At 40.2% G+C, this 17,327-nt stretch overlaps 1 protein-coding gene across 1 annotated transcript; it reads left to right on the forward strand.

Moving 5' to 3' along the window:
* The first annotated feature begins 291 nt into the window (after positions 1-291).
* On the forward strand, positions 292-16,678 carry LOC134405576 (vomeronasal type-2 receptor 26-like). The gene is made up of 6 exons (XM_063136820.1): positions 292-407; positions 1,100-1,391; positions 6,464-7,333; positions 8,126-8,353; positions 13,339-13,465; positions 15,777-16,678. The coding sequence occupies exons 1-6, from the start codon at positions 292-294 to the stop codon at positions 16,676-16,678; spliced, it is 2,535 nt and encodes an 844-aa protein (XP_062992890.1).
* The last annotated feature ends 649 nt before the right edge of the window (positions 16,679-17,327 follow it).

Consider the following 17,327-nt stretch of genomic DNA (forward strand, 5'->3'; position numbering starts at 1 on the left):
TTAGAGATATGGAACAGACAAAATAGAAGCAGTGCTCCTGTAGTGTGATATTTGACATTATATATTGCTACCAGCAGTCTATACTATTAAAGAAGTCAGTTTTAAACAAAGACTTCTTAAATTATAATGTTGTAGAACAAAATAGTAAAATTGGGGTGTGTAGAGATAAAAATTGCCATTGCATTGAAAATGTTGCTTTTATTGTTCTTGCTACTGGCACTGTCCAATCACATAGTATGCCAGACTCACACGATGAAATGCTGCATCCATGATCCTCACCCCCCACTAAACATGTATCATCAGCCAGGAGACTTCATTATTGGTGGCATAGCTTTTCATGGTGTCTTTATCTCCAGTCCAAGAGCCTTCAGTGAAGAAGCTCTACCAGACATGCATGAAGAACTTGTGTAAGTATTAAATTTTTGGTTCTTTCATTTCAATTTATTATATCACTGAAATGATCAGTCCTGGAGGTGCTGATGCAAACCTGTGGCTGGTGCTTCAAACATATACAAATATCCCTTCAAAGGAGTGGTGGTATAGAAATCACACTACATCCAGCCAAGTCAGATTTGCATGAATTCAGTGATAAATTCATTCCATTCAATCACCACATCTGTCTGCACATTTCATAAGCATGAAACAGTTATTTTCAAATGAAACTTTCCCTAACTTCATATTGTATGCAACCATCTATATATCCAATTTTGCTTGTGTACGCATCAGTCTCATCTACACTATGCAGGATATTACACTATGAAAGTGGTATGTAAAAGGCAGGAGCCACACCAAACAGGATATAGCACTTTCATAGTCATATACCGACTATGAAAGCGATATATGTCAATGGGCCCCAACAGTGCACTTCAATACCACATAAAGCAGTCATGTGGCTCCTGCCTTTTATATACCATTTTCATAGTGCAATACCCTGCATGGTGTAGATGAGGCCATTGTTGAATGAAGCCTACCAAGACATTTATCAGGGAGCAAGCCCCATCAAAATGAAATTATTTTACTTCTGTCTGAGGATATCTGTACATCTTTCCTCTATAAATCCTAATAGCATTCATGATCTAAGCATTGACTCTTGTTTCAGCATAGTACCCAAGAAATACCAGCAAATTGTGGCCTTTGCATTTGCCATAAAAGAGATCAATGAAAACCCTAAGATATTACCAAACCTCACCTTGGGCTTCCGTATCTATGACAGCTATGACAATGCAAGAAGAACCTATCATGCAACCATGCTACTTATATCATTGGTGGATAGATTGGTCCCCAACTATATGTGCAACATCCAGAATAATCTCATAGCAGTTATTGGGGGATTAGATCCAGAAATCTCTCTTCATGTGGCAAATATCTTGGATATCTATAAGATTCCACAGGTAGGATTTCTGTCTTGTATGTATGTGAGTTATGAAAATATGGCCTTAGCTAGACCTAAGGTTTATCTTGGGATCATCCCAGGTTCATCCCTGTTCATGTAAATGACACAGGATATCCCAAGAGCAGGCAGGGATGACCCTGGGATGATCCTGGGATAAACCTTAGATCTAGTAAGGACTATGATACTAATTGCAAGCTTACTTATTTCTTCCCAATTTTATTTTTCCGTCTCAGAAATTGTTGCACTGAAAATAATGAAATCACACTTTTTTTTTCATTCATTGATTCTATTGAATGTTACAGCCAGACTAAAGGAACTAGTTTTGATCTATGTGTCATGAATGTTAAAAAAAAAAATCAGATGTGTGTCATTCATGAATTGTAACAGAGATTCAGGAGTACGTTGATATGTTGGATATATATATATATATATATATATATATATATATATATATATATATATATCCCTACTTATCTATTAACAATGCAAACATTCTCCATCACTTTGTCCATTAGTGTGTCATATCCAGTGGCTTAATGGAGTTAGTGCTTCTTTCAGGTACAGAGTGCTAAACCTTTTGGATTAGCAGGGATTCTGACATCATGGGTCAACCCTCTCTGAATGCCCTGTTTCTTCCAAAATGTATTGCAGGAACATGAATTCTCTTAACAACAAGAAGTTGTTTCCTATCATATTGCAAGGTATTTTGGAAAGGGGTGGTCTTGAATGGGCAATTGATGTCTACTCAGCCACCTCTAAATACTTATTTCTTTGTTTTAGCTGTACATGTTTTAATTTGTAAAGCTGCCTTGAATCCCAGTATTAGAAAAATGTGTATTATTATTATTATTATTATTATTATTATTATTATTATTATTATTATTCAAAGAACTCTAAAAGGTTGGTGAGACAGGATTTACACTTGTGGAAGCCATATTGATTCTATTTCAGTAGAGCTTGTCCTTCTATATGATTACTAATTTTATCTTTAATAATGCTTTCAGCCAATTTTCCCAGAACAAACATTAATGTATCTGGCCTGTAATTTCCTGGATTTTTTTTTATTCTTTTATAATGTTTATATACCACTCTCCATTCAAAATTTTGAAGCGGTGTACAAGATAAAATAAAATAAAGGCAGAATAAAACACTTTAAAATATATTTTTAAAGAAGCAAAATGAAAAGTGAACTGCAAACCATGGCTGGACATTCAGGAAAGGCTTCCTGGAGTAATGGCATTTTCAGGAGGTGCCGAAAGGAATACAAAGTTGGTGCCTGCCTGACCTCCAGAGTCAGGGAATTCCATAGGAGGGGGCCTCCCCAGAATATCTCAAAGCACTGGCAGGCTTATATGAGAGAATACGGTGTTTCAGATAACCTGGACCTGAGCCATACATCAAATATGGAAGACCTCAGTGGATAACCTCAGGGACTGGGCAGGTTGGTAGGGGAGAAGGTGTTCTGTCAGGTATTCCAGTTCCAAGTTGTTTAAGGCTTTGTACACACATACAAGAATCTTAAACCTGGTCTGGTAGCGAATAGGCAGCCTTGTTCCTGGAGCCCTTCTTAAAAATAGGTGCTACATTGGCTATCTTCAAATTTTCTAGTATAGAGGCTGATCCTAGGGACACGATGCATGTTTTGGTTGGATGATCTGTGATGTCATATTTGAGTTCTTTGTGTACTCTACAATAAATACCACCCAGACCTGCTGATTCATTTGCTTCCAATTTATCAGTAAAGTTTAGAAATTCATCTTTTGTCACCACTGCCTCAGTTCCTCACACTTCCTCCCTGAAAACATCAGTTCAGGCACACATATTTGTCCTATATCTTCTACAGTGCAGACCGATGAAAAGAGAAACCATTGAGCATCTCTGCAACTTCCTTGTCCTCCTTTAGTACTTCTTTAACTCCTTTGTCTTCCAATGGTTGAACTGCCTCCCTAGCTGGTTTTCTGTTTCTGATAGCACCATGTACATTGATGGTGCTATATAAATAAATAAATAAATAAATAAATAATAATAATAATAATAATAATAATAATAATAATATTTAAAGAAGTTGTCGTTGTTGGTCTTTGCGTTGTCGGTGACATCAACTACAAAATGCTTTTTGGCATCTCTTATAATCTGCTTCAATCACCATTGTGCAAGCTTTGTTTTCCTCAATTGGGCAAGAACTCAATTTTCTGAAGAAAGCCCTCTTTTCTGTAAGAACTCCTTTAACACTGCTTCTTAATCATGCCAGTGACCACTTGGAGTTGTTGTTACCTTTCCTAACCTGTGGTATATGTTCTACCTGAGCTTCTAGTATTGTAGTTTTGAATAATTTCCAAGCATTTTGAATGGATTTAATCCACCTGACACCCCTTTTCAATTTACTTTTCAATAGTTTCCTCTTTTGAAGTCAAAAGTGACTGTATTATTATTATTTATTATTTATTTATATAGCACCATCAATGTACATGGTGCTGTACAGAGTAAAACAGTAAATAGCAAGACCCTGCCGCATAGGCTTACAATCTAATAAAATCATAGTAAAACAATAAGGAGGGGAAGAGAATGCAAACAGGTACAGGGTAGGGTAAGCAGGCACAGGGTAGGGAAAAACTAACAGTAGAAAGTAACAGTAGAAGTCTGCACAACATCAAGTTTTAAAAGCTTTAGGAAAAAGAAAAGTTTTTAGTTGAGCTTTAAAAGCTGTGGTTGAACTTGTAGTTCTCAAATGTTCTGGAAGAGCGTTCCAGGCGTAAGGGGCAGCAGACGAAAATGGACGAAGCCGAGCAAGGGAAGTAGAGGCCCTTGGGCAGGCGAGAAACATGGCATCAGAGGAGCGAAGAGCACGAGCGGGGCAATAGTGTGAGATGAGACAGGAGAGATAGGAAGGAGCTAGACCGTGAAAAGCTTTGAAGGTTAACAGGAGAAGTTTATATTGGATTCTGAAGTGAATTGGAAGCCAATGAAGAGATTTCAGAAGCGGAGTAACATGGTCGGAGCGGCGAGCCAAGAAGATGATCTTTGCGGCAGAGTGGTGAACAGAAACCAACGGACTGATGTGAGAAGAAGGAAGGCCAGAGAGAAGAAGGTTGCAGTAGTCCAACCGTGAAATAACCAGTGCATGAACAAGCGTCTTGGCAGAAGAGACAGACAAAAATGATCGAATCCTGGCAATATTATACAGGAAAAATCGACAAGATTTAGCTACTGCCTCAATATGAGGAATAAAGGAGAGCGAGGAGTCGAAGATAAAGCCAAGGCTACGAACTTCCTTGACCGGAGTAAGCGTAACATCATTGACAGTAAGAGAGAATGAGAGATGAGGAGAAGGTTTAGGAGGAAAAACAAGCAATTCAGTCTTTGCCATGTTAAGCTTCAAGCGACGATGAAGCAGCCAAGCTGAAATATCTGAAAGACATGCCGAGATGGCTTCTGGGCAATTTTCAAGTTCAATATATTAAATCTGATAGCACTGTTTTGAATGGGCTCTACATTTACATCTCATAGTAGGTCAGGTGTGACACCACATAATAATAATAATAATAATAATAATAATAATAATAATAATAATAATAATAATAATAATATTTCTTACCCACCTCTCCACTTGGATCAAGGCGGGAACAACGGTGAATATAAAACAAAAACTGATTAAAAACATAGCATACATGATTAAACATCCTTAAAACATCCTAAAAACATACTAAAATTTCACTGGATTGGCTTGCCGGAAAAGACCAGTCTTTATTGCTTTTTTAAATGCTAAAAGACTGTGAAGTTGACAAATTTTCTCCGGCAGGCCATTCCACAGTCTGGGAGCAGCAGAAGAAAAGATCCTCTGGGTAATACCTGTTGGCCTAGTTTTGGTTGACTGAAGTAAATTCTTTCCAGAGGACCTGAGTGTGAAGGGTGGATTGTACTTAGAATTAAATACAAGATTCCCTCCTCTTTGATCAGTTCCATGACCAACTGTACAAGGGCACAGTAGTTGAGGGCATTCAGAAAATTGCATGTATCCAGTCAAGAGGGTAATTAAACTCACCAATTATTGCAACATGCCTTTGTTGGAGGCCACCCCGATTTCATTTTTGATATAAACTTTACCCTCAGCATTCTGGTTGGGGGGTTGATAGCTTGTTCCAAGCTTAAAATTAGTTTGAAGCCAGGTATTGTCACCATGGTACTTCTGTGGAAGAGCTTATCCCTTTTAGATGTTCTAGTCTGCTCAACACTTTGCCCTCTTTGAAGGACAGAGCAACATCTTCCCCATCACACCCTTCCCTGTCCTTTCTGTCAAGCTTATATGCAGAGATGACTGTATTCCACCGGTTCTCTCCATCCCACCAGGTTTCTGTAATGCCAGGTTTTCCTTTAAAACCAAGCACTCAAAATCTCTCATTTTGGTTTGGAGGCTCCCTACATTTGCACAGAAATACCTATACATGTTATGGATTGCTTGGGTTGGATTACATCAGGAATCTCTGAGTCTCTTCCTCTGAATCCCTTGTCATGCATTGCCTGGAGAAAAAAATGCCAGGAATACAGATTCACTATCATTGTGTTCAGAACCATGGAAATGGCAAAGGGAAATGAGAGGATCCCATCTGTAGTCAATATTCTGGAGTTGCATTGGATCTTTGGCAAATGAAGATCAGCTATATGATTTCTTCAATCTGACCACTGAGCTTTTGCCATAGGATTTCCAACAATAAAGACATCTCATTGATGTGGGTGTCCTCTGTCAGATTGTCAGATCATGTGTTTGAAGGATTTGGATTCGCAAGAGAAACAAAAAATATGACTAACTAATACACTCTTATGATAGCCAAATCACCATAGCAACATACCCCAACATGGTGCCCTTAAGATGTGTTGGACTAAAAAACCCATAACCACATCCTTCCAAGTAATGGAAGATTGGATTATAGAATAGCAACAATAAAATGAATGTGCCTTACTGAGTTGTTGTTCTGAGAATTGTTGTTATAGTATGTGTGAATTATTTTGATCCCTACAAAGTGCTCTATGAATTAATATCATTTTAGGACCACTTCTGCAATCTCTCCTTAGCTCATATATGGAACTGCTCCAGTCATGAATGATAAGACTCCAGGACTTTCCTTCTACCAGATGGTTCCTCAGGAAGCCCTTCAGAATGAGGGGATTCTCTCCTTGCTCCTGCATTTCAGGTGGACATGGATTGGACTTGTTTATATAGATAATGACAATGGAGAAAGATTTGTGCAAACTGTGTCTCCAGTGTTTTCCCAGAGAGGCATCTGTTTTGCCTTCATAGAAAAAATCCCCAAATTGACTTACATCACTGAAATTTATGGCATGCTAGAAAAGGGAGCAAAAATATATGATAAACTGGTGGACAGGAAAGCCAACGTAGTGGTGGTCCATGCAGAATCATATTCTAGTGCAATTTTTAAACATTTGCCATATATATCACAGCGAGCGCATAGGACAAATGAAATTAAAGGCAAAGTATGGATAACGACAGCCCAGATGGAGATCAGTTCATTTCCCTACCAAAAGAATTGGGATGCAGATCTATTCCAGGGTGTTCTCTCCTTCAGGATGCACTTCAATGACCTACCAGGATTCAAGTCATTTGTGGGGAACAGAAATCCTTTCAGCACAAAAGGAGATGGTTTCATCAGGGACTTTTGGCAACAAGCTTTTCAGTGTATATTCCCAGATACAGCAGAGGATGATATGGAAGTTGAAGTTTGTACTGGCAGGGAAAGGTTGGAGAGCCTCCCTGGATGTTTTTTTGAAACGACGATGACTGGCCAAAGCTACAGCATCTACACTGCTGTCTATGCTGTGGCCCATGCTCTACATGCTCTACATGACATGTCCTCAACTAAAGACAAACACAGGGCAATGATGGATATTAAGAGAAACAGCCTTCAGAATGATCAGTGGTGGCAGGTAATGTTTATGTCTTCCTCATGTGGCAGACCACCAGGTATTTTGGTATAACAAGAGCCCTCAAGCTCTGCATGAAAATGTGTTGACAAACTGTCTATGCTGTAGCCCATGCTCTACATGCCATGTTCTCAACTAAAGACAAACACAGGGCAATGATACATACTAAAGGAAACAATCTTCAGAATGATCAGTGGTGGCAGGTAATGCTTACGCAGGTGATGCTTACTCATCTGGGAGACCACCATGTAGTTTGGTATTACAAGAGCCCTCAATCTCTGCATGAAAGTGTGTTGACAAACTTTGCATCTGCTCAGATCCATGTCCACATTTCAATCAGCCTGCTCAACTTTCCTGTGGATTTACCATACAAGCAGAATACATTGTTTTAATTTTATGGTCCCTTTTCCATCCCATTACACTTGAGGGCCAGTGGGGTGTAGTGGCTGGAGCAATGGACTGGGGCTTAAGAGATCTGAGTTCTAGTCCCAACTTGGCTATGACTCCCATTGGGGTGACTTTACACCAATTACTTACTCTCAGACCAAACTACCACACAGGGTAGAATATAATCATGGAGGGGAGGATGACCATTTAAGCTATTTTGTATTCCATGTAAGAGGGGTGGAAAGGAGGGACATAAATGTACTAAATATATAAATATTCCATATTTCTTCCCTCATATTTTTCTACTTAAAATTCATCCATGACATCATTTTGCTATCGCTGTTAGACTTTAGTCATATATAAAAATGGCATTAAAAACACACACTTGCATTTCCATTTTCAATCTAGCTCCATCAATTTCTCAGAGGCATCTCATTTAACGGCAGTGCTCAAAATGAAGTTTTCTTCAATGAGAATGGAGAGGTAGTTGCTGGACTGGATGTTACTAATTTGAAAATTTTCTCCAATGAAACTTTTCTTCAAGTGAAAGTAGGGAGGATGGATCTTCAGGCTTCTCCAGACCAAGCATTCACCATTGATGAGGATGCCATCATATGGCACAGCTGGTTTAACCAGGTGAGGACCACTTGTAAGAAGTTTAGGAAGAGATCCAGTTTGAGTGAGCAATGATTTTCTGTCCGGCTGCCAAAACTGAATTTCACTGAATAAATGACAAAGAATTTTAAAAACTGATTTTAAGACAAGAGTGTGAAATGATAGGATGAATGACAGATGGGGATTCAGGTTTCTGCCATAATTACATTGCCAGTGACTTCATTAACTGAAAAATTGCTTTAGGAAATATAAGTAGACACAGCTTAGAATCCAAGACCTTCCTGGCATAACAGGGCAGGTCTGCTAGTTCCACTGCAAGTGTCCCCTACTGCTACAGGAAGCAAGCCAAAGTGAGCATAAACACTCATTTCCTGAATGGGGGCAGGTTGACAGAGGTCACATTAGAGAACTTCGACAATCTACCCCCTTCCAGAAATGATAGTTTCCACTCATTTAGGGGCTTAAATTGTCATTATGCAAGTTAAAGTTTTGTTTTCTGCCTTTGTCCTATTCTGAGAAATAAAGTGTCACAGAAAGGAAAGGCAACACTGACTATGATTTCCATGTCATGCATGTTGTTCCTTCAGCACTTATGAGGAACCATTGGACCTTGTTGCAAAGGGTTCCCCCAGTTCCTGCAGAGAGAGAGAGAGAGAGAGATCCCTAAAGATGAAGTTAAGTCAAAGAATTTGTTCAGACACCCCAAAATTGAGGAGGCAGGAGACCAACTAAAGGCAACAGAGAGCAGATGGAGATGGAGAGGCAGCAATGAGTCAGGAAAAGCAGAGTGTAGCCCAGAGGGGGAAAGACTAAAAGAGGAGGGGTGAATGAAGATAACGACAGGAAAGAAAAGGACACTTGAAGGAATACTTGAGAGCAAACAGAATCTGGTGCAAGAATTAGCTTAAATCTTTCTCTCTCTAACTATTTTTCTAAATCAGCTCATTCATCAGGGCAACTGACACTATTTAGGTGCCATAACCAAGATGGAAACCTCAACTGAAATGGGACAAATAATCCACTTCATCCAAAGCAACTTGGTCTGTCCTTGTGCCACGTTTGCGAACGCCTTGCCTAAAAGGGGATGTTTTCAACTGGGAAATACTTCTTCTGGGCCCAAAGTGGGGTTCCTTAGTAGTGGTTGTGCCAACACAGCCTTCAGCATGGCTGGGACCACTCCTTCTTTCAAAGAAGTGTGAATGACTTTCTGAATCCACCAATTCAACTCCTTTCTGCTTGCTGTAATTTGCAGTGATGACTAGTGATTAAGTAGGCAGTTTAGTGTTAAAATATTTTAATCTATTTCAGAATTAGTTTCTCATATTTGTTTTTATTATGCATATCACCATGGAAGCCTCAGCTATGTGGCGATTTAAATAATAATAATAATAATAATAATAATAATAATAATAATAATAATAATAATAATAATGGCAGCTACACCATTGTTATGGCCAAAAATATAGGTTTGAAAAACAGCTGATTTTAGTGCCATGCTGGATCAGAGCAAGGGTCCGTCTAGTCCAGCACTCTGTACACACAATGGCCAACCAGCTGTCGACTGGGGACCAACAAAGCAAGATATCATGCAACAGCACCCTCCCATACATATTCCCCAGCAACTGGTGCACACAGGCTTACTACCATGGATACTGAAGTTAGCATATTACCATCAGGGCCAGTAGCTATGGCTAGGCTTCTTCTCCAGGAATTTAGCCAACCCCCTTTTAAAGCCATCCAAATTGGTGTCCATCATTCCATCTTGTGGAACTGAATTCCATAATTTAAATATGCACTGTGTGAAAAAGTACTTCCTTTTATTTGTCCTGAATCTCCCACCAATGCCCCTGGGTTCTATTATTTTGAGAGAGGAGAAGAATGTCTCCCTATCCACATTCTTCACACCATGCATAATTTTGTACACCTCTATCATTCACACCTTAGCCTCCTTTTTTCCAAGCTAAACAATCCCAGCTGTTGTAATCTTCCCTCATAGGGGTAATGCTACAACCAGAACTGTACACAGTATTCTAAATGTGGCTGCAGCATAGATTTGTATAAAGGCAATGTGATACTGACAGTTATATTCTCAATTCCTTTTCTTATGATGCCTAGCATGAAATCTGCCTTCTTTAATGTGACCGCACGCTGGGTTGACATTTTCATCGTGCTGTTCACCACAACTGTAAGATCTCTTTCTTGTTCAGTCACAACCAGTTCAGATCCCATCAGGTTATATTTGAAGGGAGGGTTGTTTGTTTTTTACCGTAATGTGCATCACCTTACACTGGCTTACGTTGAACCAGATCTGTCATTTGGAAACTGACTCTCACAGCTTAGGGATATCTCATTGGAGCTCATCACAATCCCTTGTATTTTAACAACCTAACATAATTTGGTGTCATCGGCAAACTTGACCACTTCACTGCTGACTTCTAATTCCAGATTGTTGATGAACAAGTTGAAAAGAATTGATCCCAATACTGATCCCTGTGGGACCCCACTATTTTCTTCCCTCCATCGGGAGAATTTACCATTCATTACTACACTGGGCTTTCTGTTTTTTTAACCAGTTACTGATCCATAAGACGACCTCTCCCCTTACTCCATGACTGTGAAGTTTGTTCAGGAGTCTTTAGTGAAGGACTTTATCAAAAAGCCTTTTGGAAGTCCAAGTAGACAATGTCCACTGGATCATCATTCTCTACATGTTTCTTGACACTCTTAAGAATTCTTGAAGATTAGTGGGAGAGGACTTTCCTTTCTGGAAGCAGCATTGATTCTTCTTCAACAGGACATGCCTTTCTATATGCTTCATAATTTTGTCTTTAATAATGTTTTCAACCAATTTAACTGGAACTTATGTAAAGCTAACTAGCCCATAATTTCCTGGATACCCCCTGGATGCCTTTTTAAAAATTGGTGTTACATAAGCCATCTTCCAGTCCTCTGGTTCAGAGGCTGAATTTAGAGACATGTTGCATATTTTGGTTAGAAGATCACCAATTTCATATTTGAGTTCTTTAAGAAGTCAAGGATGGATATCTTCTGGGCCTGGGGATTTATTTGCTTTCAATTTGTCAGTTACATTTGAGAACTTCATCTTTTGTCATCACTATTTACCTTAGTCCCTTCCTAAAAACATCAGTTCAGGCATAGACATCTGTCCTGTCTCTTAGGCAGTGAACAACAATCAGAAGAATCCATTCAGCTTCTCTGCAGTATCCCTGTCCTCCTGAAGTACTCACTTAACTCCGTTGTCATCAAACAGTCACACTGCTTCCCTAGCTGGTTTCCTGCTTCTGATATATTTAAAGAATTCTTTATTGTTGGCCTTGATATTATTAGTGGTGTGCTCTTCAAACTGCTGTTTTTTTTTTTTTTTTTTTGGCATTTCTTATTGTTTGCTCGCATCACCTTTGTGCACCCTTTTATTTTTCCTCACTTGGGCAAGACTTCCATTTTTTGAAGGAAGCACTACAATTTATTCCTTGACACTGCTTGTTAACCATGCTGGAGACCCTCTTAATAGGGAGCTGTGATTTGTGGAGGCACAGAGGCTGGCAGCAAAGGGAGAAAGGCTGGTGAGGAGCAGTTACATGGCTTCAGCAGCAGCATCTCCTGACCAAGAGGGGGCTGCTGAACCACAGTGCTTTGATGGGGTGGGGCCAAAGAGGCAGATGCACCACAGTGAGCTCACTCCTTTGTTTTCACTGTAGTTCCACCCTAATGACACACTTCTCATTCAACTGGAGTATCTCAATTGCTGACTTCTACATACACCCACTTCTAGTAGTTTCATGACCTGCAGTGCCAAAAGTAATCACCGGTAAATAGGATTAGGAAGGAATTTTACATTGGTAGGGGCAAGAGAGACTGCACTATGTCATGCAATGTTAAGCCCTTCCCTTGTAGGGGTCACAGTTTGTGCAGTGAAAATGTATTTCTGTTCCATTCTATTTCTGATTCTTTGCAGATTTGGTAGGGTAGAGTTCAGACTTATCTACTTTGCATTGGAAAAGAAGCCTTAATCCACCAAATGGAACCTGGTGCAAAATGGATTCAATTAAAATTTGAGAATTCAAAATCCAGAACTTGGTTATAATGTGTTGCTATTGCTAGATGATCGGGAGTCAGAAATCACTGACGGTCTATTAAAAATCACCCAGTCATCTCCCAGTCAATCCAGATCTACATTCAATCCACTCCAGTGGCAAGGCATAATTCCCATAAATTCCTGGCCAGTAGTGGCAGTAGTTGGAGCAGAGTAGCAACAAAAGGCTAGTGGTGAATGTTTACCCTGTGTTGAAGAAATTGCTCCAGGTGTTAGGATTGTTAAGAGGAAGGATTGCTGTCATGTCCAACAGCTCTATCACCAAATATATCTTGAGTATAGAGTTGTGCCACAAATTCAAGAAAAAAATTGTATAGATTGATCTTATCTTATGGATTGATTTTACCTGCTGCTAAAATTCATCTAGCCAATCCAATCCAAAATAGAAGGAGCTCTTGGGATATCCTGTGAGCAGCAATAATTTCTAGTTAAAATTATTTGATCTCTAAGCAGTTGAAGTCATTCTTCTGAAACAATATCTGATTCATATCCAAGTAATGCAGCTTTGGAAGGATATGACATATCATAATCAGTCATTTGTTATATTATGTCCAAACTTTCTCCCAAAATAGATTTTCTTTATTTATTGCATTTCTACACACACCCCCCTCCAATAGCCAAAGCTCTCTGGGCAGTTCACAAGTAAATCTCCCCAAAATTCAATCTCTCCCCAAAATTCAATCTCCCCAAAAATAAGATGAAGTCAAATTTAAGATGAAGTCAATCTTCCCAAAACTTAAGAAAAATAGAAATAGCTTCTAGTATATCAATATATTCATACATTACTAAAATCTTGTGTCCATTTTGTAACATATAGATGGACCTGAGAAACTTAAGGTTTCAAGCTTATTACTGTCAATCTTTTTATTCTGCTCTTTCATTTATGGATTAGACACGACCACATTCTGTATGTACTGAGAGTTGCCATCCTGGTTCTAGCAGGAGAGTGAAGGAGGGGGAGCCAAACTGCTGCTTTGACTGCATCCCATGTCCAGAAGGCAAGATTTCAAACCAGGAAGGTAAGAAATATACATTATTTGTACAGAGTGATACAAAAGGGTGGCTGTAATGGAGGTCAAGAACATGCAGATAAAATTATGCATATATTGTATTTCAAATGGGATCACAAATTTTGTGTGTGAGTGTGGAAGGAAATTATAGAAGTGGCAAAAATGTAAATTATTTATTTGGCTATTTGGCCTTCAATAATCTAATAGGAACCCTCCCCCCCCCCCCCATACACACACAAAGAACGAATTGGTGCAATTATATTGCAATGCTTTCTGGTAAGCCAGATGGTGGGTGTTTGGTGAGATTGAGCTGCATCATCCCTACTTGGGGCTGCACAGCTCTGAGTAGATGAGACAAGAAGGTCCCCAAAGGCAAACCATATCCTTACATGAAAACTGCACAGCCCCTGAGGAGCAGGACCTCTTGATTGCCAATCACCATCAAGGTGCCAGAGTGCTCACCATCGCTATTCTCACTTCCCTAAATTCCTGCACAACTCGCCACAAGAGGGAGCCAAGCCTCAGCTTTGGCTCACTACCCTCATCTCTTCTGGAAGTATTCCCACAGGCCCACGGCAGATCCTGCAGGAAAATATCATTCCCTGCATCGGAGAGATGAACTCCATCTGCCCTGTAGATATCCCCTCTGAAAGTTGTGATTTCTGGATGGGGAATAGCTGCTCCCTGCTGATCCTGTAAGAAAAGCCTAATGTACCTAACAACATTTCTAACTGCCCTATTTAAACTATGGATGTTCCATCCTTCATACCATTGACATCTAAAGAGCACATTTGACCACATTATCCATGTGTCAGGCCACTGGCTCCATATAAACTGAAATCTGCTTTAGCTTGTAGGATGACGGCCTCCCCCTTCTTAAGGCACAAGTCGTTCTACCTAAGTGCACCACCAACACCTTGGGCAGCCCAGGCACAGCACCTGATCTGAATAACATATGGAGGAGACCACCCCAGCACTCCATCCCCAGCCACTGGATAGAGGCAGATGGACCGAGACACAGCTGTGTGCCAAAAGCTGCTCGTGTCGCTCTGCGGCTGGCCCAGAACACCATACTGTGTCTGCAGATGAGGATCCACACAGATGCTGGTCTCCTCCAATGATTTGTAGAAAAAATGCAACTATTTACAGTACAGCATTGAGTGCTTATTTGCAAACGTAAGCCTTGAAGGTGTTAGCCATCTTCCTATGGCTCGTATACTGGTGTCACCCATCCCTGTAGCAGCTGCTGCAGAGGCAGTGCCCATCCTAAATGAGTGCATCCCGAATTGGTGGTTTCCTAGACCCATTGCTTGTAAAGCCTTTTTTTGCAACCGTCCAAAACTGATATCATGTTAAAGGCGAACTGTTCAAACGTCGGAAGAAGAACCCAGGTTCACTTCCCCTGAGGGCTAAGTAGGAGTTCAAGGTTGTCAAAGGGCAAATTTCCCTAAGCAAAGCCACTGCCGGTGTTATATAGGCACCCTTGCCTCTCTGGTTGGTCTTAGACTGTCGCAGCTTTAGAGTTACTCTGTCTGTGGACATCTGCACATCCCCATTTAGAGTGCCCTGTCAGACTGATCAGATTTGGAGCTGGCTAGAACTTCCCCAATCCTAAAGGCTCCAAAGAAGGTGGTGATTGCTACTGCATGGAACAGAGCCTGTTCAAATGTGGAAAAGCATAGGGCTGCCCATTGTCCTTTCAACCTGACCAAAGCATTGGGTGTAATGGGATGATGCAGATCCACAGCAGGAGGTCCTGCCCTAGCTCACCCCCTTTCAGATACTTCAACTCATGCAGAAGCTCATTGTCTCTTAGCACTCATGATGATGATGAGCATAATGAAAAGATACTGGCATCCACAGAATAATAACACATACTAGCCGGAATCATAAAAATGCATCTTTGCTGATTGGAGGATTGCCCCTGCAGAAAATTGCATTCTACACCCATTCATGACAGACCACAAATTCACTTAAAATGCACCTGAACGGTGCTGGCTTTGACAACATTGACCCAATCTTCACCACTGTCTCCAGGTTCTAAATGGAAGTGGTAAATTTCCAATCACCCCACCCCTAGGCATGCACATTGCAATGCTAAAGTGACAGTAACTAATGCATAGCAATCCATCCTTTTCCAATCTCAGGTCCTAGTCCACAAAATTCTGCGTTAGATCCCCACCACAATTAATGGTATCAGCACTGATTGTGCTGTATGAGCTGAATGGAGCCATTTTCTCTTTCTGAAAGGAACAGTTATGATACGTTGAAATTTCTGGCATGTTTGTTGTGAGCTGAACACTATAACTTACTTTTGTAGATATGAATGACTGTAACAAATGCTCAGACAAAGATTATCCAAGCAAGAATCGGGATTTCTGCATTCCAAGGACTCTTACTTTTTTGTCTTATGAAGAACCTCTGGGGCTGAGTTTAGCCTTCTTTGCTCTTTCCTTTTCTTTGATTACAGCTCTGGTGATGGGAATGTTTGTGAAGCACCACAGCACTCCTATTGTCAAAGCCAACAACCAGATCCTCACCTACACTCTCCTCATCTCCCTCCTGCTCTGCTTCCTTTGCACATTGCTGTTTATTGGCCGTCCTCAGAAGAGGACGTGTCTCCTCCGACAAACCGCATTTGCCATCATCTTCTCCATGGCTGTCTCTTCTGTACTAGCAAAAACCATCATGGTAGTTCTGGCTTTCATGGCCACCAAACCAGGATCCAAGATGAGGAAGTGGTTGGGGAAGGAACTAGCCATCTCCATTGTCCTTTCCTGCTCCCTTATCCAAACAGGGATCTGTACTGTGTGGTTGGGAACATTTCCCCCATTCCCAGATGTTGACATGCACTCAGTGGCTGAAGAAATTGTACTAGAATGTAATGAGGGCTCTGTGTCAATGTTTTACTGTGCCCTGGGCTACATGGGCTTCTTGGCATTTATCAGTTTCACTGTGGCCTTCCTCTCCAGGAAGTTACCTGGCAGTTTCAATGAGTCCAAGTTCATCACTTTCAGCATGTTGGTCTTCTGCAGTGTTTGGTTATCTTTTGTTCCATCCTACCTAAGCACCAAAGGTAAAAACACGGTGGCTGTGGAGATCTTCTCCATCCTAGCCTCCAGTGCTGGATTGCTGAGTTGCATCTTCTTCCCCAAATGTTACATTATTGTGTTGAGGCCTGAGCTGAACAACAGAGAACAGCTAATAAGAAGAAAAAAGTAAGGAATTCATGTCCGTCTTTCACTATATCTTTCACTATGATCTAGATTTTTGTTTGTGGACATCACAACATTGCTCCCATATCTTCCCTGTTGTTCTTCATATTTTCCCAGAATTGAATGAAGATTTACTACACTTAAAACCATCAAGAAAAGAGGAAGATACCCCTCTTTATCTTCTTAGAGTCACTTTCAGCATCTCTTCATTAAGCTTATAAAATGTTTTTTTTTAGTTTCTGAGGAGTTTAGAATTCTTCTGTAGCAGCTGAAAGAAAACTCAGTGTCCTTCTGAAAATGTGCATGAAAAATGTGACTGTCTGGCTCCAAGTGAAACCAATAAACACTATTATTATTATTATTATTATTATTATTATTTATTTATTTATTTATTTATATAGCACCATCAATGTGTATGGTGCTGTGCAGAGTAAAACAGTACATAGCAAGACCCTGCTGCATAGGCTTACATTCTAATAAAATCATAGTAAAGCAATAAGGAGGGGAAGAGAATGCAAACAGGCACTGGATAGGGTAAACAGGCACAGGGTAGGGTAAAACTAACAGTATAGAGTCCAAACAACATCAGGTTTTAAAAGCTTTAGGAAAAAGAAAAGTTTTTAGCTGAGCTTTAAAAGCTGCGATTAAACTTGTGG

The sequence above is a fragment of the Elgaria multicarinata genome, chromosome 11 (assembly GCF_023053635.1).
Source record: "Elgaria multicarinata webbii isolate HBS135686 ecotype San Diego chromosome 11, rElgMul1.1.pri, whole genome shotgun sequence".
NCBI classification, from domain to species: Eukaryota; Metazoa; Chordata; class Lepidosauria; order Squamata; family Anguidae; genus Elgaria; species Elgaria multicarinata.